This window comes from Symphodus melops (genome assembly GCF_947650265.1).
Source record: "Symphodus melops genome assembly, chromosome: 4".
In the NCBI taxonomy this organism is placed as follows: Eukaryota; Metazoa; Chordata; class Actinopteri; order Labriformes; family Labridae; genus Symphodus; species Symphodus melops.
The window spans coordinates 28,041,875-28,067,732 of NC_136694.1; the positions used below are offsets into that span (position 1 = coordinate 28,041,875).

Sequence of the window (25,858 nt, forward strand, 5' to 3'; positions counted from 1 at the left end):
GGTTCGAGTCCGACCTCGGTCATTTGCTGCATCATCTCTCCCTCTTTCTCCTCCCAACATGGCCTCTCTCTTTTCACTTTCTTGTTTCTGTTTTAACAGAAATAAAGTGCTGAACTTTTTGAAAGGTCTCTGAAGCTTTCAGGTTGCAGAAAATTCTCTTTAGTGTTGAACAAAGAACAAAGGCAGGTCAAATGAAATTAAATAGGAATGACTGACAAGAATAAATATTAAATAACTGGAAACAGTGAATTTAATTTCTGTTTTATCAGGCGCCTGAACTTCACAAAAAAATATGAAATAAGCCCTCCGGTATTGTGCATAAATAAAAGAAACATTGTTCATGTGAATTGCTGTTTTACTCGTGCATAAAAAGCAATTATAGATGAAAAATAATCCCTGACAAACCCAAAATGATGGAGTTGGAATCAGGCTCTGCTTTTCTAAAACCCTCTGAGCTTCAGTTTGGTTCATTATAAATTTGACTTTCTTCAACATTAATCTGTTGCACTTTTAATCTCAGTCGATTATTGGGTTTAGCAAAGCTTTGTTTTTCATTTTAAAGAACTTTTTTGTTCCCAAGTGGAATTTGTTGTGCAGTCAGGTATAAAACAAAAACCCAGACGTGAACATGAGGCTTACGATGATTCATAAACTGTATTTCCCAATAGTTAAGACACTTAGTTAATCCTCACTGAGCTCATTGCAAAACATGACACCTGGTTTACAGGGTGTGGTCGACCAGTCATGCAAGGACAGAAGTCAGGAGAACGCTAACCAGAGTGCTCCGAGACCGAGTCAAGACCAGGTCTGTAAATATCATCTGGTGCAGCAGGCGTTTCCCCTCACTTAGACCGTAACACCGGGGGAAGGTTGTCGTCATAACTGGGGATAAAAATAAAACTACAAATGAATTGATGTTTTCGGTTCTTTTACAAAAACTTAACTCTCTTCAAAACAAAGTGATGATGTGGGAAAATAGCCTTTTAAGTGGTGGTCCGGAGTCTGCCCAGTCTGAGAATCATGATCCCGACAAGAGACCAAGACCTCCAAAAACTGGCCCCGGTACCGGTCTTGAGAGCAAGACTACACCACTGAAGGATGAGGTTAGATGAAGCCTTTCATTCATAATGTAAGAATCATTTTACCATAATCACATCTATGGACCGCACAGTGAACGGCTTCTGTCAGCTATTTTTGTCCCTTTGCTGACTTCACCACTGTCTCTGTTTCTGCCTTTGATCACATCCATGAGAGCTGCAGATTGTGACGCACAGCGCTGGAGGACGCTGCAGCGCGAACACAAAGCAACACGCCAGGTCAAGTCAAGGAAGTCAATCGCATTAATTAAACGTGAAGCTTCTTCAAACTAGGATTAGAGTATTCCTGTGCGTGCTCTTTTAAGGACGTCTACACGGGAGAATTAAAAAAAAACACACACACAGCTGATGCCATACTGTTGTCCAGAAGATTTATTAAAACACGTTGAACAAATACACAGGATACAAATAAAAAGATGACGAGTCACTTTTTTTTTTTTTTCATTCAATTTGCTATACAGCACAAATATCAGAACCATAACACTGCTTGGAGCTCATTGTCTGTAAATGCTAGATACACTACGCCGCCTCCTCGGAGTGAAGCGTCATCAACGCTTCACATGCTGTGCATTCGCTGCAACAAAGGTGCCTTTTAATCAGGGTCTTTTGGTAGCTTTTGAAGCCATGTTGATAAGCATGTACATACATTGTTAACATATTTATATTAGACTGAAGCCTTTTTTTTTTTTTCTTCGTACGGACGTTACATTCATACTGACTTCAGTTTGATTGCATTATTTCAGAGTATTTTGTTTTTGACGTTGTCACTCCAGAGGGGGAAACGGACGTGGTTTTGATTGATGAGCACATTACTGTGTACTGTGCACACTGCATTTCCATGGCAACACCGTCCGGCAGACATTCATCTTGTTTTTTTTTTTTGTTGTTTTTTTTTTGTTTGTTTTTCAGATTGATACATAAATCTGTTGAGATGGACTCATCTGAAAAATCCTTCAAGTATTTACATGTTTCTGAGGTTCTATCTGTCGAGAAACCTAATACATGTCATGGTCAAGTAATCGATGGCTAAACGAGGAACGTAACAGCACTGATCAACACTTAGAAAGAATTGTGCAAAAAAACTGGCATGATGCTCTTTTGAAGGGTCGCCTTGCGGTGCGTTCAAATTCAGTTTCGATTCGTATCAGCACATTAAAATTTTAGCTCAGGATTTGAAATGGAAAACAAGTAAGAAAATACACCCATCGAGTCTGTACAATGCCAACGTTTCAGCTTAGATCGGTCACAGTCGTCTCATCAAATAGCTCCTGCTGCATTGGCACTAACAATAATAATAATAATAATAATACAAGTAATGCCACTGGTCTTTGGAAGAAAAGAAAAAAGACACGCGAGCCGCAGCGCTTTGCACCGTGAGTCCAAACATTCAAGCAAAGCCTTCGTTGAAAAGGTCAAGTTTGACTCGGTGGACACAGTCACCTTTGCACATTAATAGAAGCAGATGGAAGAGACGAAGATGTGAGCATGCCTTCACTTCAGGTACAGCAGCTTTAAGAAACCCAAACATATATGAAACCGAGGGCATTATTTAAAGCAGTGCAGTCCAACTGTGGTCCTTTACAAACTGATAAACAGGAAGTACGATCACGGTCAAGTGAAGACTGCGGCGCAAACGATGTATTCGTCTCACGGCGGCCATTTTTCTCGGACGTTTAAGCTCAGGTGACGGGAAGTAATGGGCGTAGTTTGACAGGACAGTGGACAGAGCGGGAACTGCGGCCTCTGTGCATAAAGTGCGACGCTGCAGCTTTTTTTTTTTTAAGCATTTTGTGGTGGTTCCCGCGTTGGAGCGTGACGTCGGAGAAAAACAGCCTCGGTGTGATCACGATGAATGAAAGTCTGCACCCTCTGTGAAGGAAAGACGCACGTGAATCATCCTTTTAAGTGGCACCGAGTAATCTTATTTTACCTTATCATAAAAAGAAGCTCATCTTGAGACAAAAAAAAAAAAAACGAGACTTAATGAGACTGCGCCTGAAGCACACATGTTCTTATTCAGTTTCTAACAAGGACAGGGAGCTGGGAAAGTCCCTGGATGTAAGTAAGAGGAGGGGGGGGGGGGGGGGGGAGGGGGAAGCCACCTTCCACTCAGGACTGTTCTCAGTTAGCCCTGTGTGTGGATGTCGACCAGATGAGTTCCTGTTTATAGTGCAGTCTCTCTGGTCCCGACCTGGGGTTAAGCTCTACAGCCACTACTAACATTCAAATATAGTAAGAATCACAAATATTGTACCGTACACAGGAATACTCAGTCTTCTCTTGAGACGTGTTAGAAATCATTTCTGTAGCTTCTACATCTTCGTTTCCACGGATTCCTCCCCATGTTTGTGTACATATTTCACTAAGATTAGACCTATGTGAGGTAAAATAAACAGCAGTCTCTGAGTATATACAGTACAAGAAGCCAACCCTTGCCAGGCAATCTGCACGTGCAGCAGGAATCACTTTCTCCACTTTCACCAGCGGGTGGCAGTCTTTCGAGGATTCAGACAGACTGTGTCCAGCTACTGCATACGTGATCATAGCTCGTGAAGCTGTCAAAAGCAAATCGTTTGTTTATCCACTGCTTAGCACATGAGTGACAGGAATTCATTTGAAAGAACAATATTGGCCCTCAAAGACTGTTCGGACTGTGACTAAAGCTGTCCTTCTTCGTTGATGGGCACAGTCACAGTGTAGAGAAAAACCAAGCAGGAAGGCGCGGAGAACGGAAAAGTGGAAGCCAACGAAACACACATCTGCAGATTAAAATGAGCATCAGACTCTCAAGTCATGTCAGCTTCCTTGAGTTTCACCTTGTTCTGCAGGGCTGAGGGTGATGGAGGAGGGAGGGGGGGGAAATCAGCTTCTCCTAATCCTCCGCCCCGCAGCACGAAAGCAAACATCTACTGAAATACTTCTACAGAGTCCTTGAAAGATAAAAGTGCAAGTGTTAAGATAGATACATCTGCATGAATCAATAAGTCATCTTATCCGCAGACAGAGCGCTTGATTTAGAAGAGAGAAAAAAGAAAGAAAGAGGAGGACATGGCGGAGGAGACCCCGTCCCCACAGAGAGAGAGAGAGAGGGGGGGGGGGGGTCTGATATCTCAGCCGCACTGAGCGCGTCTAATCTTCAATACAGATGACATCACTGGGTTTGCCTGACTTGAGGTCAGGAGTGGCCACGTCTCTCAAGGAGTCGAGTGACTTTTTATCCAGATGGCTTGTAGGGGGCGGAGGGCCGTTAGAGGAAACTGAGGAAGGAAGGAAGGACATGATCATTATTGATCGTGACGAACCTGTTTCACTTTTTTTTTAAAAGCACACGAAAGTGTACAAAAATATGGGATTTCATGTGTTACTGTCAAAACAGAATAAGCAAAGCAACATCATCAGCATCTTATTTTAAAAAAACAAACAAAACAAAAAAACAGAACTTAAAGGGAACATACCCCAAATGTCTGCAAACCCTCAGTGTGTGTGAAACTAAGGTAAGTACGATAGGTCAAAGTTGAATAAGGACGTCGGTCTGTCAGCTGTGATGGATGTTTACAAGAAAGGAGAGTAAGGGTGAGAATTAAAATTCCTCGTTTGTTTCGTTCTGTTACAAAAAATGTTTCTCTTACCTGCATTGGTGGCTTTAATGTTTTTACATGTTGTGGTCTGAAGGCTCGTGTTGCTTTCCCTTTCTCTTCGCACGTCTGATCCTCATATGTGTGTGTGTGTGTGTGTGTGTGTGTGTGTGTGTGTGTGTGTGTGACAGAGTTCCTAGACTTCCTGATAGTCTTGTCAGATATTTTGGACGGAGTTGGGCTGGGCGATATTTTTGTCTCATTAAATCAGGTGAGAAAAAAAAGTGTTTCATCCTGAAGGCCTTCGTCAGAGTGCTGCACAGGTGTGCTGCCTTAGATTTAGAAAGCGCTCCGACACGCGGCGTCCTGCCTCATTCGACGTGCTGGTTCAAAATAAACAGGTTTTTTTTCACAACTTTTTTTTATTTCTGAGTTTTTTGTCGAACAGATTCGCCGCATGAGGCGGGGTGTCACGTGTCAGGCTGCCGACCAAAAACAACGAAAACACAAATCTATCCCAGCACACCTTTAAACGAAGGCCTTTACTCTGAAACATGGCCGCGCTCTCCACTCTGTTCTTACTTCTTTTTTTAACTTTAAAGGCAGGTGGGTCATTTTCAAAAAACTAGCTTGATCTTGAACGTAGCATCTAACTCTGTGCTTCCTCTAATGCCACGCCCCTCTTTTTCCTGCCGTTCCCTTTCACTCACAGAACATTATCCGTTGACTTTACCTGCAGCTCAAGACAGGAGGAGCAGTCGGAAAGGGGAGGGAGTTTTAAATGTGTGATTTAACAATCCCAATAAGATCGTGTGGAAGCAAGCTAACGTGACGCCAATCCACCAAAATGTTGATCCTGACTCTCAGCCCTGGAGTAAAGCTCGTATTGTATCCCTCACAGTTAGTTTGATTCAGTGTCCGGAGGTTTTGATGTCATCATGATGCAACATGTTTGTGTTGACGTGGACTCTCACCGCTGACGTAGGGTCCCAGAGGCATCTGACTGTAGTTGACCATGGGCTGTCCGCCTGGTCCTCTGAACCCTCCTCCGAAGCTGCCGCTGTACATCTGAGAGCAGCCGAAGCCGCCCTGACTGAACGTCTGAGAAAACAAACAGGAGAGAGAGAGAGAGAGAGAGAGAGAGAGAGAGCGATGAGTGATCTTCTTCACGCAGCTCTTTTTAAGGAGAGCCTTCTTTCCTGCGCTCAAATAAAACAGAAAACAAAGGGGCCCAACGTCGGGCTGTTTCCCTGGTAACCACAACAGTTGGTATGGCAACCAAATAAAACCCAGTCAGAGCTACCGCGGCGCTCTGCTGAAATCATCTCTTGTATAACGGAGAATTAAACATTCAGCCTCGCCGAGCGGGTCGGAGGAGAACATGAAAGTGAGACGACAGTGAAGCCTTTGTTCGATCCTTCAGAGGAGAAGTCAGTAAACAAGCTGTACACCTGGGGAGACTCCTCTCTGGGGGGGGGGGGGTCTTTTTTAAAAGGAGTCATGTGGTTGCTGAGTCGTGACTGCAGAATCCTTCCGAGTTTTCTGCACCGTGGCTTTTTTTCATTTTTTAAACGTTCGCACATTTCAGTGAGCATTGTTTCCTCTCCATTACAGGCAAGCAGCCTCGACCGCACTTTATAACAACACAAGTCCAAACTATCCAGGAAAGACACAAAACTGGTTTTCAGGTAGCTCCAGTGAAGAGACTAATAAGAAGCACATTTTATGATGGCCTCCATCTTTACCTGCTGCGGCGGGGGCTCGTTCCCCCGGCTGGTGAGGCGGCTCAGGATGCTGCGCTCAGACATCTGCAGCCGGGACGACACCGGCGGGATCCTGGACAGCATGTTGGGGAGTCGGGTTACGTCAGCTTTCATGTCGCTCAGAAGCTCCTCCAGCTGATTGAGCACTGCAAGAGCAGGAGAGGAGACTCCATGGATAAAAAGACAGGACGGAGCGTGTGAACGATGACCTCCCTCTCTTTTTTATTATCGTACAAATCCTTCACATTTTACTGAAGATTTTTCATGGAGAAAAAAAAAAACGAGAGTCACATTTCATTGTGTTAATTAATTTTGTGTTCTGGGGCCTGAAATTAAACACGGCCTATAATTACTGCCATTTAAAAATTAATTGACAAGAGAAATCAATAAGACTCACAGACAACAACAACAACAAGTGTGAAACAGTCTTTGACCTTGACCTCCTCCTGAAGTGTGTCTGACACTTTTTAAAATCACACGTCACACCTTCAAGACCCGACCGAGAAGTTTGTTCACCTTAAAAATGACGTGTTGTGTCTGAAAGAAGTTTAAATTCTCCCCCCTGTTGTCACAAAATTAGATTACAGACTTGATATCAAGTCGGGTGGACTCACGCCTCAAGTCCAGATCGTTGGACTGCTGTCGCGCTCAAGCACACCGACAAAGTTCATGCACGTGCACGAGCACGAGAACGTGCACGAGCACGGGTACAAAATGTGGACAGTCTTCATTGTGGGGAAGAAAATGGCTGACAGTAAGGCGTCATGTTCTCGGTGCTGTTCTCCGATGTGTGTACGTTGAACTCGACTCGTGTGTTTTTTTAAACATTTCTGAGTCCGCCTGTCAGTTAATCGGAGCACGCTTCATGATCACGTGACGCCATGTGTTGTGTAACGATGTTATGAACAGGCCCGCTCAGCCCTGCATGGGCACGGAGGAAGCTGTTTTTAAACCTCCTGACAGTGACATGTTCATCTTTGACTCATTGATGTTTCATGCACGACCTCATCAGAGTGATATTATCGGTGAGTCGTGTCCTTTTGGCAGCGAGACAGAAAAACCGTGGCGAGCTCGCACCTTTGTGCAGCACGGCGTTGGCCGGCTTGTTCCCGGCCAGAGACTCTTTGGACAGGTGCTGGTGGGACTCTGCCAGACACTCCACCTCGGTGAAACGAGTGTTGAGAGCCATGGCCGGGTGACTCGGGTCCTGGGTCATGTTCAGGTAGGCTGCCCGCCTCAGCTGCTCCTCGATCACCAGAGCCTGCTCCAACAACTGCAGAGAGAGAGAGAGAGAGAGAGAGAGAGAGAGAGAGAGAGGGACGATGATTTAACCCTTGAGTGAGTTGAGCCTCTGATACAGATTTCGGCTTGCCTTAAAGCGGCGAGCCAGGAACTTGTTCTTCATCTCCAGGTAGTTCCCCTTGTGCATCTCCGTCTTGAAGGGCTCATTGAGAATCGCGTAACGTGGGTCATTCTGAATGTCCTGCCAGCGAGCGTAGCCATGTCTGCGACGGATTCCTGGTTAAGGAAAAACAAACGGCAGCTCGCAAAAAATCCAGACAGAAAGAAAAAGTTTGACTTCTCTCTTTACAGTTTTTAAATATGAGGGCGTCGACCGGCAGCTCCCGCAGGTCACACGCCGTTTAATCACTTCAGCAGACGGCGAGCTCGTACATCTGGGAGGGGAAAAGGATACGTTACAATGCCAGCCAACAGCCAGTAGTCATGGCGACGGTGCCAGATGTCGTGCATCTTTCCAGACGACAGCGCCGCTCTCTCCTCCGTTTGCCACAGGGTGTGTAACTCTGAGTTCAGAGACAGAAAGAAAGAAAAAATCATCCTCAAGATGTTCGCAGCTGATAGCGAGGAGCGAGCGCGACTCCACGAGACAAAAACAAACTGCAGCGAGACTCCGGAGGACAAAAGTTAGGAGAAGAAGAAGACGTGGGAGGTAAAAGTGCAGACGAGAGCGATGTCTGCCGATATCTCCAAGAGGCTCCTTTTTTTTTTTTTTTCTTCCCTTTTATGTCGAGAAAGTTTCAAACTGTGGTCGAAATAAAGAGCGTTTTATTTCATCTGTCTTCACACACCAGCGGGCTACAACACTTTCCTAATGACTTAGTTTATCTCGTGACCCGGCTGAGAACGACACACACACACACACACACACACTGATCAGCACAGAGAGACTAAAACGTGCTGCTGAAATGATCCGACACTCTGCAGCCATCTCGTGTTTGTGAGCTGTGTCGCTAAAGCTGCAAGAACAGGTCTTCATATATTTACTCATCAGGCATCCGAAGGGACGTAGTCATGGCTCCATAATGTCATCATGCTGTTAACCTATGATCATTAAAACATGTGCCATGTACTTGAGTTAGTCCTTGAAGTTATACTGAACCCGACATCCCTTCATCCGTTAGCCTACTGTAAAGCGTTTTTTCCCCTTCAGGGCGGCGGAGGGGCGGAGCCTGTCTCAGCTGTCACTGGACCAGAGGACTGTTTGGACAGAGACAACTCGCTCTCACTTACATTTACTCAATATGAGACGTCGTTGTGACTGTGGGAGAACATGCTAACGGGGACTCAAACCCCGTTAGCATGTAGCCTCTTGAAAAAACTCAAATACCCTCGAACATGACGTGTGGTCTAAAACGGGAGGTGTCTTTTTGAGTCACCTTCGTTCTTACCTGTAAAACCTCCATCTGCGATATTAAACATGAACTTGGCTCTGTATCCATTTTTGTCCTCCTTCCTGCCCTCGTCGATCTCCTCCAGAGTGTCTTTGTCTCCGTTCAGTCGACCCTCCAACGCCTCTTCGCTCTTCACATCGTCTGCAACGACACCAGGAGGTGACCAATCGATCGTGTTTACGATGTTTGGAGCGGATTGTTTTGTTTTTTGTTTGTTTAAAGGACGGCGTATATACCTGGCTTGTTCTCCTTGTCTTCAGTCTTTGCAGGAGGAGAATCCCCGTCTGCTTTGTCTGAAGACTTCTCTGTTTCTCTGCAAGGCTCCACTGTTCATGAAAAAAAAGACTCCATCAAATTTACTTCAACAAACTTTGCAGATAAGAAAAAAAAAAAAGAGTTTGCATGCCCGCCCCGACCTTTAGGAGACGTCTGAGTGGACGACAGCTCTGTCTGTTTGGACTCTTTCTGGTGGGCAGATGGCTCCGTCTTTGCGTCGGGCGACTCGGTCCTGTCCCTCTCCTCTCCCGTTTTCTCCTCAGAGCTGGCCTTGCTCTCCTCGCTGTCAGCCGCCTTCTCAAGAGCAGGGGCCGACTCTGAGCTGGACGTCTGCCGAGGGAGAACCAGACGGAGGAGGAGGAATGTTTGACGAGGGGAAGAGAGAGAGAGAGAGAGAGAGAGAAAGAGAGAAGTTGAAAAAGGTGTCAAGGTTTGACAGGTTTCTCATCTGGGAGGACGAGCGGTTAAAGTGTCATGAAGCAGGAGAAGATGGACAAGATGGACAACGGAGACGAGAGTAAAAGTGGGAGGAATGAAAGGACTCGCCTCCTGCTCTGAGAGTTTCTTGCCGTCTTGATCTGCGGACTCTTTGTCCTCTGAAGAACCCAGCAGAGACTCAGTTTTCTCTAAAAACACAGAAAACAGCTGAAACTTGGAGGATGATTCAGCACCGACACTTTTGTTGTTGTTGTTGTTGTTGTTCTGACCTGGAGGGACGGGAGTGCCGGGCTGCGTGGCGACGGGGCTGGCCGGCACCGGAGTGTTTGGATCGGAGGATAAACTCTCAGTCAGCTTCTTCAGCTCCATGCCGATGGGAATCAGATCCGGGGAGCTCAGCTTCCCGTTTACGTGCTCAAACTCCTGCACCTGTTAGGAAAAACAAAATATGAACCAAACGTGTCTTTATTCCCTCGGCTGGATGCACCACACGTTTGAGTGTTTAAAGGATGCAGGACATTTTCCTCCAGACAAAAAAAAACTTCTCACACTCGAAAAGGACAAGCTCGTTTAAAAGATGAAAGTAACGATTTGTCCACTGGGGGGCGCCAAAGTTCATCACACAAGCTTTAAAGAATTCACTCAAAATGTAAAAAAAAAAAAAAAAAGTGAAACTAGCTCAAGAAGCTTCGACAACTTCGACAGGATTTTAGTTCCAATCCAGGAAATATCTCGTTCTTATTTCTTCATCTCGCTAAAAAGCTTTTAAAAACCTGAGTGAAAGCTTTTTATGGTGTCTGACGCGGCGGTGTACCCAAAGTGTTTTGACCTACTTTCTCTAATCTCACACAGCTCCTGCGAGGTGAGAGGTGTCTTTTAGTTGATTTATTTATTTATTTTTTTTTTTTGTTTTAGGAATACCTTTTTCCTGACGAGAGACATGACTCCGATCCTGGTGAGGACATGCTGACGAGACAGTCCTTCACGGGGGACTCCATCAGCGAAGGTTTCTGCTCCGTCTGCGCCCGGCTCACACAGGTGTCTCATGAACAGAGACACGTAGGCCCTGAAGAGCAAACCACAGAGTGAAGCCACAATATCAACTCTAAACAGCAGAAGAAGAAGAAGAAGAAGAAGAAGAAGAAGAAGAAGAAGCACCGCTCCTGTTTTTAGAAGGTCGATTCCAACATGTTCCCGCAGCATCCATGTCGGCTGTTTGAGTGACCTTTAAATGTAAGAGCGTTACCTGAACTCGCGCTCACTCTTCCCTCTCAGGTCTCGGACCAGCCAGTGGGAGTTGAAGGCGTCCTGAGGGGGCATCCCCCAGCGCATGATGGCATTGAGGAAGGCTTTCCTCTGACGGGCGTTGAACCCCAGGACCTGAGAGGAAGAGAGATTTACTTTACCGATCCCTGAAGGGATCGACTGAGTGAGCTGCTGAGCTGATTGGATGGGGGTTGACTGTCTTGTCCAAGGACACACCGGAGCTGGGTATTGAACCCTCGACCTTCCAATTGAGAGGCAACGACTCTCCCCACTGAACCACAGCCGCCCCCCCGAGATGAGGGATAAAAGGACTTGACTTGAGCTTTTCTAGTCTTCTGACTACTCTAAGCTCTTTTACCCCGCAGGTCACACCGACACATTTCAACCAGAGGAGAGGCTGCTGCGTCCAGAGACCATCAGTGTTAACTCTTATTGAAGCCATTTGTCCGTCCGCTCCCATTCCTTGTTATTTAGACTTCGGGCCTCGCTGCGGGCTGAAGTGATGATGTCATCTGAAGGTGTGGCTCTGGCTTTTAATGGAACCCACTCTGCACCTCATTTTGTAAATGCAACATTCTTCATGTGAATAATTGATGCTGCTCTTTTATCTGAAGAGCTAATGCGACGAAATGTGGTTCTTATCTGTACTGCAAAGTTCAAATTAAATAAAGGAAGTTTTGTACTAAAACTGCAAATGTGTTTGTGGCTCCTAATAAGTGACTGAGATGGATCGATCTTAACATCCATGCATACACATAAGTGTCTTGCACGAGGACACATTGGACATGTGGCTGCAGGAGCTGGGGATCGAAACCCTCGGCCATCTGGTGTCGGGACGACTGAGTCAACCACTGAGCCACAGCCGCCCAAATGAGTGACGACGACCAACCCGCCCTCCGTTCCCCCTCGATCCCTCTTCCTGCATCCCATTATCAAACCCTGCACAGTTTTACTAGACGGCTGTTTCAGATTGTCCATCATACCTAAAAAAAAAAAAAAAAAAGGGCCAATGGGTGTACACGCTGGATTTAAGAGCGTACGATGCATCATTCTCACCTCGATACTGCCTCCGACTCGAGCCAGCAGGGGCGGCAGAGGTTTGTCTTTTTCGCCCTTCAGCTGTCGACGCGAATGTCTGCGTCCGCCTACAAGAGAGACAAAGACACCAAAAAAAAAAAAAAAAAAAAACAGGACGCAGTTAGAAACGTGAATTTGTGTGAAAGATTATCACAGCAGAGTGAGTGCGCACTACAATCAAAGTTTAATTCCTTCGATTCCTTTTTTTTCGCCCTTACCTTCAGGCCTCTCCTCGAAATCTTCGTCCTCGTCCTCGGACCCCACAGAGTACTCCGACTGATTGTCTGAAAGATCATCCTGCCACTCTGAGCCACACATCAAAGAGAAACAGTACATTGCATTCTGTTGGTGGCCACCAGAGGGCGCCATGGCACTGCAGATTACTACAGACCACTAACTGCTGGGCATGCACATGCTGACTGCAGCTCTTAGAGAGAGCTGAGAGTCGAAACACTTTAAACTGAGAGAGTCCTCTTTACGCTCTCATGGTCCAACACTGTTGACCTGTGACAGTCAGACATCAGAGGCACCATTTAAAGTACGACTGGAGGATATATGAGACTGTTTGAAAACCCACAGTGAAGACTCATAAATGCACGAGGTTCAAGAGCGCTGTCGGGGCCGGGGAAACACTGGGTGGAAGATTTAATTGGGGTCAGCAGCTCTGGTGGAATCTTGAAATTTGTCAGAAATTAATCAGCTCGCTGATGACTGTTTGGACCTTTTTGATAGACTCAAATTAATCTGCCTGAAGAGGATGTCAGCAGCAGCTTCGTTATTGAATGTGCTGATTGGCTTGTGGTGAAGTGGTGCCTGCAGACATTATATTCTCCCTCCGTCGCCCTGCTCTGGTGATCGGCTGGTTTTGGTCGTTAGAACTCTTTAAGTGATAATCCAACCGGACTCAACCAATCAAACCCGTAGCTGTCAAATTTGAAATCATCTTCCCTCTGGTGTCTCTCGTGTTCGTTTCTTTAAATATCGACCTGTGTTAGCTTCATGCCGCATGCCGTGCCAGAAGAGTTCATCTTTAACATGATCGATTTAGCGGGGAAATGATTAGCTGACAACGGTTAGCATCGACCTCTGCAGTCGTGCAAAATCATTTGGAGAAGAAAAGAAGCTGATTGGTTCAACGACACAGGGACCAAATGAGGGGGGGGGGGGGGGGGGTTGGTTTCTTTGTTCCTAGAAATACGAGCTGCTCGTGTTTTTAAATATCAAACAAGGACAGAGATGCCAAGAATTTAAAGATGGAGGCCGTTCCATCCAAAGGAATCCTTTTGGATGATCATGTTAAAGCCGAACACTTCAGAGATGAGTCTTCATGTATGATAGAAAACAGAGGTGTGTTCTGACAGAGCCTACCTTGGTCCTCCTGAGTCGTGTCGTTGTAGTTGACCTGCTTCCTGATGCGTTTGCCTTTGCCCAGGTTGCGAGCGAGGTCCTCCTGCTGCTGCTCGTAGTGATGGCGGAGGAGTTTCTCCCAGTAGTCCGGATCCACGTTCTCCTCCTGCTTGATGATCTCCCGCTCAACCTCCTCCTGCATGAAGACACACACACACACACACACACACACACACACGGAGGTAAACAATGATGTTTCTGAGGACGACTCGAGAGTTTATTTAAAGGATGTTCATGTCTAATTATCAAACAAAGATATTCTTTTAAATCCATCCAAAATATTTTCCTTTATATACTTCATATGAAGTCTCAACATCTGTGTAAGAATGTTTTATGTTTCTGTCTTCCTGCGTGTGTTCTTGCAGCTGGTGTCAATCATTTTTACATATTTTTAACACCTTAAAGGAGCAATATGTAACTCTGACACCTAGTGTTTCAAACGGGTACTGCAGTCTGAGCTGCCATGATGCTTCAGCAGTGCATCGTACGTCCTCACCTCCCCGTCCTCCTCCTTCACCACATACTGAGCCACCTTAAAGGAGCTCAGGTACTCGTTCATGTTCTGGATCTCGGTGTCTTCGGTGGCGTCCTGGCTGCGGTCCAGCAGCTTGGAGATTGCGTCGTCGTCGTAGTGGATCACATTGCCCTCCTCGCCGTCTTTGCTGTCACCTGTTTGATGAGAGGTACCTTTGATGAGAGAGCTTTTCAAGCCTGAAGAAAAACAAAAACATAAACATACAGAGGTGAACAAACTGAAATGGACAGACAGCGTTTAGATAAATTACATAATCAGTGACTTTAAAAACAGTTCAGGAGGATTTGAAGCAATCAAAGAAAGCTTAAAATTACATCCTCATGAGCTGCTGTGTGTGTGTGTGTGTGTGTGTGTGTGTGTGTGTGTGTGTGTGTGTGTGTGCGCGAACGTACCCATGGTTCGCGCTGCTTCCATCTCATCTTTGAAAAGCTCCTCGGTGCCAAACTTCAGGATGTCATCCAGTTCCTGTTTGGACATGGAGCCAGTTTTGGAGCCGAGGCCGGGCCGCACGACCAGGTGGGTGAGCATCATCTTCCTCTTCGCCACCTGAGTGATCCGCTCCTCCACCGAGCCGCGGGTCACGAAACGATAGATCATCACCTTCCTGTTCTGACCGATGCGATGGGCTCTGCTGAACGCCTGAGGAGAGAGAGAGAGAGAGGGGAAAGAGACGGGACGGTTACAGGCAACCGAGGCTACGACCAACTCTTTGCGTGAAGCTCCGTACTTGGATGTCGTTGTGAGGATTCCAGTCGGAGTCGTAGATGATCACCGTGTCTGCGCTGGCGAGGTTGATGCCGAGACCTCCCGCCCGTGTTGACAGCAGGAAGCAGAACTGCTGAGCGCCCGGTGCTGTGACACAAGTCGTTTTGAGCGTGGATTAAAGAAGGAGGGGGAAAAAGAAGTTGTCTGGAAGGACGCAGGCATCCACACAAACTCACCGTTGAAGCGGTCGATGGCCTCCTGCCTCAAGCCTCCAGTGATCCCTCCATCAATACGCTCATATTTATAACCCTCGAACTCCAGGAAGTCCTCCAGCAGATCCAACATCTTTGTCATCTGAAAAGAAAACCATGGCATCACAAGGTCTGCAAACGATCTCCCACCCAAACCCTTTTTTTATTTTTTTATTTTTTTTATTTTTCATAGCCATCACTTAAGTCAGGCTTTTAAAAACATGTATTCGGCGGTTACCTGAGAGAAGATGAGAACTCTGTGTCCTTCGTCTTTGAGCTTCTTCAACATTTTCTGAAGCAGCGTCAGTTTCCCCGAGGACTTCACCAGCTGGTTACCATCGTATGAACCGTTGGGCAACACAGGCGCCTCCTGCAAACACCACAAAAAAAAAAAAATCAGATCCAAGAATAATCTTCAAATACAGGTCAAATCAATCAAAGTCAAATAAACTTGATTTATCCGTTAGGAACTTCGTTGCAGGGAAAGCGCCAGTACAGAAACACAAGATACATCATATAACATTCACACATTAAAATTCTGATGGTCATGAAGTCCCAAATAAATAGCTTAAAAACAATAATAGATAGCCTATGGTTGCCTAGGTAACCTGTGAAACACGTATTTAGGCACATTTTTCTTGCATTCAAAAAAAATATGGCGGACTTCCTGTCAGGTTTTGACTCGTGGAGGAGGACATGGTTAATATGCAAAAAAACAATCATGTATGTAGGACAAAACAACATCTATAAGGAGGCCTTTTTGAAAATTTCAAGGGGGCGCCACTGAGTCATATTGGGATTTTTTTTTTTTTTGCGAAAATATCACATTTGTCACAGTTTTTGTTCACGTTCAGGCCTTTAAAAACGAAAAAAACTACAAAAAAAAACCCAGATATAATCCTCAGGGATCCAAGAGGGACCTTCGCAGAGTCTGTGAGTGAAATCAAACGCAAAGAACGACATCTTTGTTTGACAGCCTCCAACAGGCACGACTTCCATCTGCTCACCCTGATCTGCGCCTGCAGAGGTTTGACCCAGTGTGATGCTACGCTTCAGTTTGTCGTCTTACCACAGAAGCAACAGGGAACAGGTAGGGGTGGTTGCAGCACTTCTTCAGGTCCATCATAATGTTCAGCAGGGACACTTGGTTCCCTCCTCCTTTGGAGTTCAGAGCCTCAAAGTTTCGCGTCAGGATGAATTTGTAATATTTTCTGCAGGTTGAAAAAAACAAAATTTTAGATCTTGAATCAAATGTTAAAAGTCAGAATCACGGTAGCCCAGCCCGTGTGTTTCATAGTGCAGTGCTTACTTCTGCATGGGGCTGAGCTCCACTCTTACAATCAGCTCGGTCTTTGCAGGCATGTTCTTGAACACGTCGGCTTTCAGCCTCCTGAGCATGTGAGGGCCGAGCAGGTCGTGAAGCTTCTTGATCTGGTCCTCCTTCGAGATGTCAGCGAACTCCTCCAGGAAGCCTTCCAGGTTACTGAACAGACGAGGAAGAAGAAGAAGAAGTTTTTAGCTCCAGCTTTTAGACGGGACTTCTTTTATTCACAGGCGTTTAGACACGGGCACGATGGAGAGAATGTTAAAGCTGTATAAAAGAGAGGAGGGATTTACTTGAAGCGCTCCGGGGTGAGGAAGTTAAGCAGGTGGAACAACTCCTCCAGGTTGTTCTGCAGAGGAGTCCCAGTGAGCAGCAGCTTGTAGTAGATCTTATACCCGTTCAGAATCCTAAAAAACTGGACAGGACAGAATGTGCAATATCACACACACACACACACACACACACACACACACGACACACGAGGCTAAAAATGATGCATGCAAAATATCACAAATACAAAGGATGTGGACACGTTTGTCTGCTCCTTTTCCTGTCACATGATAACAGCTACGCCAGATATGCAGGGGGGTTTTTTCTACCTTTGACTGATTGTTCTTGAGTCTGTGCGCCTCGTCCACCACCAGACAGGCCCACGTGATGGAGCCCAGAATGGCTTGATCAATGGTGATCAGCTCATAGGACGTCAGCAGCACGTGGAACTTGATGGGAGTATCTTTCTGTCGGGAGGGGGGGGGAGAGGGGGACTAAGATCATCCACACATCTCCATCATGTTTGTTTTTTTTCTCAACATATTGTTCGATATATAAAGTTTCACTTGCCTTCATTCGAAACACTTTGCGTCCACTCTTCACCGCGCTGTCCTCGAAGGTGAACTCGTTCTCCCTGATGATCGCCCGGCTGTCTTTGTCTCCGGTGTAGGTCAGCACGTAGAAATCTGGAGCCCACATCTCGAACTCCCTCTCCCAGTTGATGATGGTGGAGAGCGGCGCGCTCACCAAGAAAGGCCCCTTGGAGTGACCCTGAAAGCGGAGGAGGAGGAGGAGGAGGAGGAGGAGGAGGAGGGATCACAGGTGAAAGATAAACTACAGGCTGAATCGAAGGACGAAGAGCGTCATCTTAATGTTTGTGATGAGGAGGCAAAGTGAAGAGGTCACTCACCTCCTTGTAGAGCGAGTAGAGGAACACGATGGTCTGCACCGTCTTCCCCAGGCCCATCTCGTCAGCCAGGATGGTGTCTGTGCCCTGCGCCCAGGAGAACCTCAACCAGTTCAGACCCTCCAGCTGATACGGGTGCAGCGTTCCCCCGGTGGCGTTGATGTACCACGGCTGGTGCTCGAACTTAATGGTCGGCTGTTGATATATAAGATTTAATGTGAGCGCTCTTATGATCCATCATCAGCGAATTCTGCAACATTCAGCAAATACAGATTTTAGACTCTTTTGTCTCCATGGGGAAAATCCGTTTCTGTCTTCTCTAACTGAGGTCCCTCTCAGGGTGCTCCGGGGGTCACTGACTGTTTAAACTTGTATAAATAAAGATTTACAAATCAAACTGTCGAAAATGAGGGTTAAAATGTTTCGCATTTGTGGATCCTGGCGGGAAAATATCAGAAAGAAAAGGTTTGTGCAGATGCGTCGAGAAGCACGGCAGAAACTCAAAGTCAATTCAAATTTAAATTAAAAAAAAACTTTATTTGTCCCTGGGCGCCAATTCAAGGTCACACAGAGCAGTAAATGAACGACAGAGCGGGTATACTAAGGCGTGACACGTGGCAGTGACAGCGAAGCTCCAAACAAACAGAGAAATAACATCCGGTCCGGATTCTTCGGAGAACGAGCCGAGGCCGCAGTGCTCTCAGTCATAAAAGATATATATATCAGGAATAAAAAGGCCTCCTGTCATGCTTCTGTATTTTAATGTTGGAAATATTTTCAGAGGTGGAACTCATTGTGAAAAAAAACGTTCAACGTGTGAACAAACTCTGCCTTTGAGTTTGAGATCTTCGCACTTTGGAATCTATTTGTTGAGATTTGTTTTTGATTTGTTGTTTTTTTTTGTATATTGTTGAGATTTTGCGTTGTTGTTTGCTTGTTCTCATCCTTTTGTAAAAGCCTCCGTCCTTGAGAAGCGCCACATAAATAAATAAAGTTATTGTCACTTTGTTAAGGGCAGCTCTGACCGCAGGGACTCGCCCTCCTCGCCCTCGCCGCTCTGTACCTGCGTCCTGACGGGAGCAGGCCGAGGCCGGTGAGCCTGATTTATTCAGAAATGAAAGACACGGCACCTTGATGGCGCTCAGTCGTGATGAACAGAGGCTGACGGTTTTGTTTAGGGATTTACGATATCATCAGGAGATCATCTGTATAAGCTGATAAAGACGTTCAAATCCAATATTTGGATTGGCCTCAAATTAACACTTGTGCTGATATGACAGGCGGATAAGATGCTGCTCTGTCGACACAAACCATCAAACTGATTTTCACTACACATTTCAAAAGAGCAGGTGGAGGTAAGTCTTTTTAAAGTGTTTGTAAAAACCTCGTAGGAGCCTGGATGATGTAATAATTCAAGCTCAACACATTCATGATCTGCTGCTGAGTCGGGGCCTGGTAGTGGCTGCAGCAGGCTACGCTGGTTGCCCCAGCCTTTCCTCTCCTCAGCCATGTTTTCATCCTGAGGCGTTTCCAGGCCTGCAGGGATATGTAATCCCTGCAGCGAGCTCCGGGTCTCCCCCCCTGGGTCTCCTCCCAGACACACGCAGCCAGAAGACCTCTGGAGGGAGGCGACCAGGCGGCCTCCTGATCGGACGTGTCACACACACTTACACACATCAGGATTTTTTTTTTTTTTTAAAGTGGCGTACGGATGAGGGAATTGAGCGTCAAGCTGAAGCTTCTTCGCACGTTTTAAATACTGCATAAAATAAATCGATGTAAAATAATCTTTACTTTGTTTTAACGCCTGTATCTGCAGCTAAAAAAAGAAACATCAACATATAATTAAAGTACAGGAAAGACCTGCAGTCACGTGGAAAAGAAGATGTGAACATAAACCAGCAGTCAATTAGTGAGAAAAAAAAATCGGCTTTCAACGACAAACTTTCTGTGAACTTACGTCGATGATGGGAGCGTCAGGAGGGATTTCTCTTTTCTGATGGTCCTCCTTCAGTTTCTTTCCCTTCCTCACCACCAGGGGGCGTTGGTCCTCCCCGAGTATCTGCTCCCTTTACAAAAAAAAAAAAAAAAAAAGCAGAAACATGATGAGAGGAACATCTCAATCAGAGGCGTCACAGGCGGTCGGAGAGGAGGAAACGTCATCCTCGAGTCCACGCGGGAAAACAAAAGGAGTCGGAGCTCTTCTTAGTGAGCATCACTAAATGTTTCAGAAGATAAAAAATATACAAACTGAAGACAACAGAGTACAATAGGTGGCTAATTGACCACGGTACCTTTTGTTTTGTCAACATTATTAACACAAGCTGACAACAGAAACACATCGTCCTTATTGGGAGTTTTTTTTTTCCTGTTGATTTTAAATTTTGTCAAAAAAAAAAAAAAAAAAAAAAGAATTTTTTATTGTTGGTTTGTTTCTTCCTGTTTGGATTAGTGTCTCTCACTTTTCACCTGTCAAAACTGAACATCTCTTAAACATTTAGTCCAAAGAGCTGCAGTCAGACTGTCAACATAAGCAGAGCACTCTCTCATGTGACAGTAAAAATCATCAAAGTTGTTGAGATTTGTTTCAGGAGTGCAGAATTCAAAAACAGTTTTTACAGATGATGAATTCAGCGACAAACGAACCTGTGGTCCCAGTAAGAAGCTTTATGACCGTCATATTCTGGGACGTCAAAGTCGTCCACCTCCCAGGTGCACTGGTCGTACGGCAGGTCTCTCCACTTGATCAGGTAATGCACGTCTCCGTCTTTGTCAAAGCTGCAGGACAGAGGACGGAGGACATTCATCAGGACAGGATGTTGTGATTTTTTTAAAGTTTTTTTTTCTTCTTCTGTGCTGCCAAAAAGCATTGCTTTCGGTGACATGTGACTACATGCATGTACCGTCAGGCTCCCTTCCTCTCGAGTCCTCGTGTCCCTTTTCAGCCCCTCAGAGCAGAGCGATGGGACGACCCTTTAAGACCCTGACACGTGATCTCAAATTTAATTCAATTCAAAAAAACTTTATTTGTCCCCGGGGGGGAATTCAAGGTCACACGAGCAGCGGATAACGACAGTGCAACTATATTAAACAATTAACCAATCAACAAAGAATAAAGTGTCAAAGAAGAATAAGTGTCAAGGGTGTTAGCACAGGTTAGAATACAATCACAGAGTTAGATACGATCTTTACAAAAAAAACGATTTTGGATTTTGTTTTTTTTTACATTTTTTGTAAACATGGTTCACTGTACTTTGCGAGGTCGGTTAAAGTGAAAACATGAATCGCACTGTGTGACTACGTCTGCGTTTCACACCAACGTGACGAAGTTCTCGCGACTTCTCGTTACGCTCAGCTGGGAGGGATCCTCTTAAAGAATCTCTGCTTAAAGGAGCTTTGAGGTCTGGACCTCCACTCCCACAAGAACCAGGACGAACACGACGCCGGACGTGAACCTGCAACATGAACGTTTGAGGGGCTTTTAGGACTGAGACTTCATAAACTACTGAGTTAGAAAATAATCTAACTAAGGAGAAATCTATTGGCCTGTGCACCTCCAGGACCCTGAGGCGTGCAGGTATAATTGTAGCTGACCCCTCCCACCCTGCACACGGACCGTTTGAGACCCTCAGGTACGAGGCGGCGGTCTGTCGGGACGCCACAAGAACAGTTTCTTCCCCTCTGCTTCCAGCCTCATTAACACCGTCCCTGCACAGAGCACAGCCTCACAGTCAGAGACGGCTGGAGCTGATGTGATGCATTAAGTATTTTCTGCACACTGTGAGGAGTAATGAAGTACATTTTGTGTTTTTATAGTATCTCTTTTTTTAATTTATTCATATATTTGTATCTTATTCTGAAGTTTGGATTCTTTGGACGTGTAAAAGTACTCGATGTTTCTGATTCTGACTTTTTAGTTCACTCTCACAGCTTTGGTCTCGACACTTCTCGGGTTGTTTAAGGTTTGACATATTTAGTGTCTAGTTCCTCGATGTACTTTCAGGAGAGAAGATGTGAGTTTAAACATCCAGGGAACACATTCTTAAATGTGCTGCGCCGTGGGGAGTCATCTGCGAGTGTAAAGTGGTGAAAAAAAGTAAAAAAGACTCCGCCTTACCATCAAGAATTTCAGCCTGACGTGAGAATGTGTGTGTGTGTGTGTGTGTGAGTGTGTGTGTGTGTGTGTGTGCAGCCACCTGTGGTTGACGATCCGGTGAATCACCATCCACTCTGGTTTGATGCCGTAGCGGTAGAAGCGCTCCTCCATCACCGCGTACTGGGGGTCCTTGCTCTTCCTCTTCTCGTTGTTGAGCTCCTCCTCCCCGGAGCCGTAGTCGTACGGCGGCGGCTCGTCCATGTCGTTCTTCCGCTGGTAGTTCCGATACATGACGGTGTGATACAGCTCCAACTGTGCAGGAAAAACAAAAAAACACCACATTCAACACCACCTCTGTCTCTTCCCTTTTACACAACCCTGGAACATTTCATCTCTCAGCGGTATATTGAGACAAATTGAATCAACTGCTTGAAGATCCAGATTAGATTTAATGAAGAGGAGGAGGAGAGAAAATGAATTAGAAAAGCTGTCGAGGTTCTAAACAAGCAAATTGTTTAGACATCACTAAACACCGAGCTTTCACCGTGTGAGGGCTCTGAATACTCATCGCTCATTAAATGCACTTTGGCTTGTTTGACAATCGAACAGAGACGAGTGATCTACACACGTTTCTTTAAAGGTGTAATCTGAAGAACTTTTACACTGAAAGTGGATTAAACCTTTGTTACAAATACTTTTTTTTTTTTTTTTTTTACATTAGCTCAAATATTTCTAACAGTCATTAAAGACAGGGAAATCTGTTGTTGTATATTTGTAATAGGACAGGCACGACATGTTTAGCAGTTGCCGTGGAAACAATGGATGTTACGTCAAAGACAAGGAAGTGGGTACTGTTCTGTTGATGTCACGTGATTGATACTCGGATACATCGTTGGTAGATAGATCGATAGATCGATAGATAGATAGATAGATAGATAGATAGATAGATAGATAGATAGATAGATAGATAGATACTTTATTGATCCCGAGGGAAATTCAAGTAAACAGTAAACAAGTAAACAGATTTTCAACCGGTCGTCATGACTACGGACTATGGAGAAGTCTGAGTTTGTTTAGATCGAGGTTCGGGGTTCGGAGCAGAGAGGAATCACTCCCATGATTCCCCCCGTCAGCCTCGACATCGTCTTTTGATATTGTTCTGATTAAGAGCCTCGTTTTGATTGGCCCGCTGCATTTAGGACCGGCAGCTGCAAAGCTGAAGAAACATCATCATGTCAGATTCAAATCCCAAAAAGCTTCTGGGGTTAAAGTGACCACGCCGAGCTCGGGTAAAAAAAAAAAAAAAAAAAGTGTGTCGTTTGGCTGCCCACTCTGCACGGGACGGTGTCCAGGATGAGTTGGAACTGTGCAGATCTCATTTCACTTGAAGCCTTTGGCTCGATCTTAAAGAGAGCGTTGGACAGCGCCTGTGTTTTTGAATTGGAACCACAACGTCTGCACTTTATCTGCGGACCAATTCGCACAATGTGATGGTTGTTTTCTCTGAGCTTATTGTTTGTAACCTGTTCCTGAATCATGCTCATTGTGGCGTGTGCCAGCTCACGCCTGTGTGAAAGATCTCAGCGGGTTAATTATCTGTTTCAATAAAAAGCACGAGTTTGTTCCAGTGGTCAAAGAAGCCTCGGCCCACATGCTGTTTTTGACCTTCGTATTGTTCCGTGTTAAACGTTGCCTTATAATGCAATTTATTTGCCCCACATGGAACCGGTCTGACCTGCAGCTCGCTGACCCAGGAGCAGTGCCAGTAGGAAAGGCCGGCCCACTTCACGAAGAACTCCCTCTCTGGGTGGCCTTTGAGCGGAGGCTTGGTCAGTGGATCATTCGGCTTCCCATCAGGACCTGCGGGCAGCTCGGCCGGCAGCGGGGGCTCCCCCCAAGTCCAGTGCAGGATCTTCTGGACTTTACCTTTGAGAGGGGGACACTGAGAAAAACAACAGAGCGAGAGAGAGAGAGAGAGAGAGAGAGAGAGAGAGAGAGAGAGAGAGAGAGAGAGAGAGAGAGGTGATAAACGCCAGTGTATTTACGTTGTGACACGATTACTGCATTAAAAAGTAAGTTGGGGGTTCAGAGCGAGACAAAAGCATTACGTTTGGTTGTCTCCACTTCATTAACAGCCACCCACAGAGTCTTACTTGAGTTAAACGCAGAGGGTAATTAGCACGTTAACAGGCTGATTGCTTCGCTTAAACAGCAAGCGAGAAACGTCTGCGACCGACTGTGCAGGCCGAAAGAAAGAGAGAAAGAAAGAAAGAAGGAAAAAAGAAATGAAATGTCGCCACCTCAGAGGCCCCGGGCATCATGAAAATAAATCAGAGGAGAAGTTTTCAAAATCACAAAATTATCTTCATCCTCGGATTTCTTCGTCCTTATCGCAGACACTGAAGCAGAATAATTGACTTAACTTTCTTTTACCTGGAACATCGACTCAAAGTTTGACTCGTGTTCCCGATCTTTCAAATCTGTCGTCAAACTGAAAAACAAATCGTCTTCTGCTTCACATTTGAAACATCCAATCGTTAAAAGACGGCGCTGTGATTGACAGGCCAACAGCCCAGGGTGTAACCCCGCCTCTCGCCCAATGACAGCTGGGATCGGCTCCCCAGATAATGGATGTAAATGCAGACACACAAAAAAAGGAAGATAATGTGCAAACAGAAGTGTGCAGTCTATAAAACAGCAACAATAACGAATGTGCTGGAAATGAATGGAAGCCGCTGACTCAGTAACAACGACGGAGCTCCAGTGTGTTTTCAGACTCTTTAAAGTGACGGGTGCGTCTGTGTCGCGGATGAGGAGGAGGAGGACAGTATGAACGATAAAGTGACACCGGTGTTAAGTGTCCGGCGAGGTGCTGAGGGAGATTTTACAACAACAAGGAATATCTTAAAATGTGGAGAGGAGTAAATGTGACTTTAAATATGAAAGTCTTCCAGACGAAGATTTGACTGAACGTTTCCTGACACGTGAGCTCACCATGCAGCGCGGACACAGCCACTCTCCGTTGGGTATCTCAGGCAGAGGCGGGTTCAGGCAGTGGATGTGGTACGAGGACGGGCAGGTGTCGCAGCACAGCAGCTCTCCTCCGTCTTTGCACACTCTGCAGAACTCCATGTGGTCGTCCTCTTCCTCACCTGCCGGCTCCTCCTCCTCCTCATCCTCGTCTTTGGCCTCCCACTGGATGCCCTCCTTTTCCTGAGGGGGCAAAAAAGACAGGACAACCCCTTAATAACAACACAGAGGACGTATCAGCTGCAGCAGTAATAAAATCTCAACATATATACGTGTGTGTGTTTTCTAATCTGTGTTTCTGTCCTGCTGTTTCACCCTGATCTGCTTTGTTCTGTGCTCGGTCTCTCCTTGTTTATTTGTATTTAAAAAAAGCCTTTTTAACATCCAGACCAGGCGACCACAGCTGAAAAATTAGTGCTTTGGCTAATTTCACCGATGTACTATCATCGTGTGTTTTATTAACCCCTTTGATGCCTGTTGTTGCGAATTTGCATCGAACCGCTTCCGCTCCAAATGCAGCCAAAATAGCGTCCGGATTCGTCCACTGCCGGTTGATGCACTTTCAATACAAACCGAGGAACCTTTCGCAAGCATTAGACTGTCATAGGACCAGTCGGAGACAGAACAACATAATCTGTTTGATAAACGTTCTGAACTTAATTTAGCATCGTATAATCGTATAATTTACACATATTTAAATCGACTTGAAAGCAGAAACACAGGTCAAAAAAATGTTAATACTTGGAAACAGATTCAGGCATTAAGGGGTTAAATTGCATTTCCCTCTTCCTAAATAATCTGAACTGAAGAAGCCTCCCAAAAATAACCACGTGACCTTTGGACTGGAGCCTGTGAAGATCGGACGCCTTCTCTTCACAACACCAAGAACCCCAACGACATCCAAGAACTCAAAGACTCATGAATACATTCAGATGTCACTGTCAGCTGCTTACACAGTGTGGACAGCTCCATTTGCCCTCGGGGGCCTTCTCCAGCTCGGGGTCCAGACACACCAGGTGGTACGCTCGGGGACAGGTGTCACACAGGATTATCTCCCCGCCCTGCTGGCACACCTCGCAGTAGTCCTGATGATCCGTCTCATAGCCGTCACCGTCTTCCTCTGGAGGAGGCAAACGTGGTAAATTCCC

General features: G+C 45.8%; 1 protein-coding gene across 5 annotated transcripts in view; it reads right to left on the reverse strand.

Annotated features, from left to right (window-relative positions):
• Window positions 1–1,453: 1,453 nt before the first annotated feature.
• The window catches only part of chd5 (chromodomain helicase DNA binding protein 5), a 46,542-nt gene continuing 22,137 nt past the window's right edge, over window positions 1,454–25,858 (reverse strand). The window contains exons 8-41 of one of the 5 annotated variants that reach the window (XM_079341943.1): window positions 25,664–25,830; window positions 24,675–24,893; window positions 23,416–23,622; window positions 21,781–21,992; window positions 20,231–20,362; window positions 19,545–19,653; window positions 17,588–17,779; window positions 17,248–17,448; window positions 17,007–17,144; window positions 16,701–16,822; window positions 16,393–16,566; window positions 16,153–16,294; window positions 15,322–15,453; window positions 15,069–15,186; window positions 14,855–14,979; window positions 14,520–14,766; window positions 14,089–14,303; window positions 13,554–13,728; window positions 12,404–12,490; window positions 12,165–12,253; window positions 11,089–11,222; window positions 10,764–10,908; window positions 10,112–10,271; window positions 9,951–10,030; window positions 9,545–9,734; window positions 9,365–9,454; window positions 9,126–9,269; window positions 8,132–8,240; window positions 7,808–7,940; window positions 7,513–7,708; window positions 6,418–6,581; window positions 5,647–5,773; window positions 4,553–4,636; window positions 4,274–4,354 (exon numbers count right to left, since the gene is read on the reverse strand). In XM_079341943.1, the coding sequence (XP_079198069.1) occupies window positions 4,587–4,636; window positions 5,647–5,773; window positions 6,418–6,581; window positions 7,513–7,708; window positions 7,808–7,940; window positions 8,132–8,240; window positions 9,126–9,269; window positions 9,365–9,454; window positions 9,545–9,734; window positions 9,951–10,030; window positions 10,112–10,271; window positions 10,764–10,908; window positions 11,089–11,222; window positions 12,165–12,253; window positions 12,404–12,490; window positions 13,554–13,728; window positions 14,089–14,303; window positions 14,520–14,766; window positions 14,855–14,979; window positions 15,069–15,186; window positions 15,322–15,453; window positions 16,153–16,294; window positions 16,393–16,566; window positions 16,701–16,822; window positions 17,007–17,144; window positions 17,248–17,448; window positions 17,588–17,779; window positions 19,545–19,653; window positions 20,231–20,362; window positions 21,781–21,992; window positions 23,416–23,622; window positions 24,675–24,893; window positions 25,664–25,830 (4,925 nt within the window). In that variant the 3' untranslated portion in view covers window positions 4,274–4,354; window positions 4,553–4,586. Of the gene's footprint in view, window positions 4,355–4,552; window positions 4,637–5,646; window positions 5,774–6,417; window positions 6,582–7,512; window positions 7,709–7,807; window positions 7,941–8,131; window positions 8,241–9,125; window positions 9,270–9,364; window positions 9,455–9,544; window positions 9,735–9,950; window positions 10,031–10,111; window positions 10,272–10,763; window positions 10,909–11,088; window positions 11,223–12,164; window positions 12,254–12,403; window positions 12,491–13,553; window positions 13,729–14,088; window positions 14,304–14,519; window positions 14,767–14,854; window positions 14,980–15,068; window positions 15,187–15,321; window positions 15,454–16,152; window positions 16,295–16,392; window positions 16,567–16,700; window positions 16,823–17,006; window positions 17,145–17,247; window positions 17,449–17,587; window positions 17,780–19,544; window positions 19,654–20,230; window positions 20,363–21,780; window positions 21,993–23,415; window positions 23,623–24,674; window positions 24,894–25,663; window positions 25,831–25,858 lie in introns of all 5 variants that reach the window. The other 4 variants (XM_079341942.1, XM_079341941.1, XM_079341940.1 and 1 more) reach the window with 4 other exon arrangements.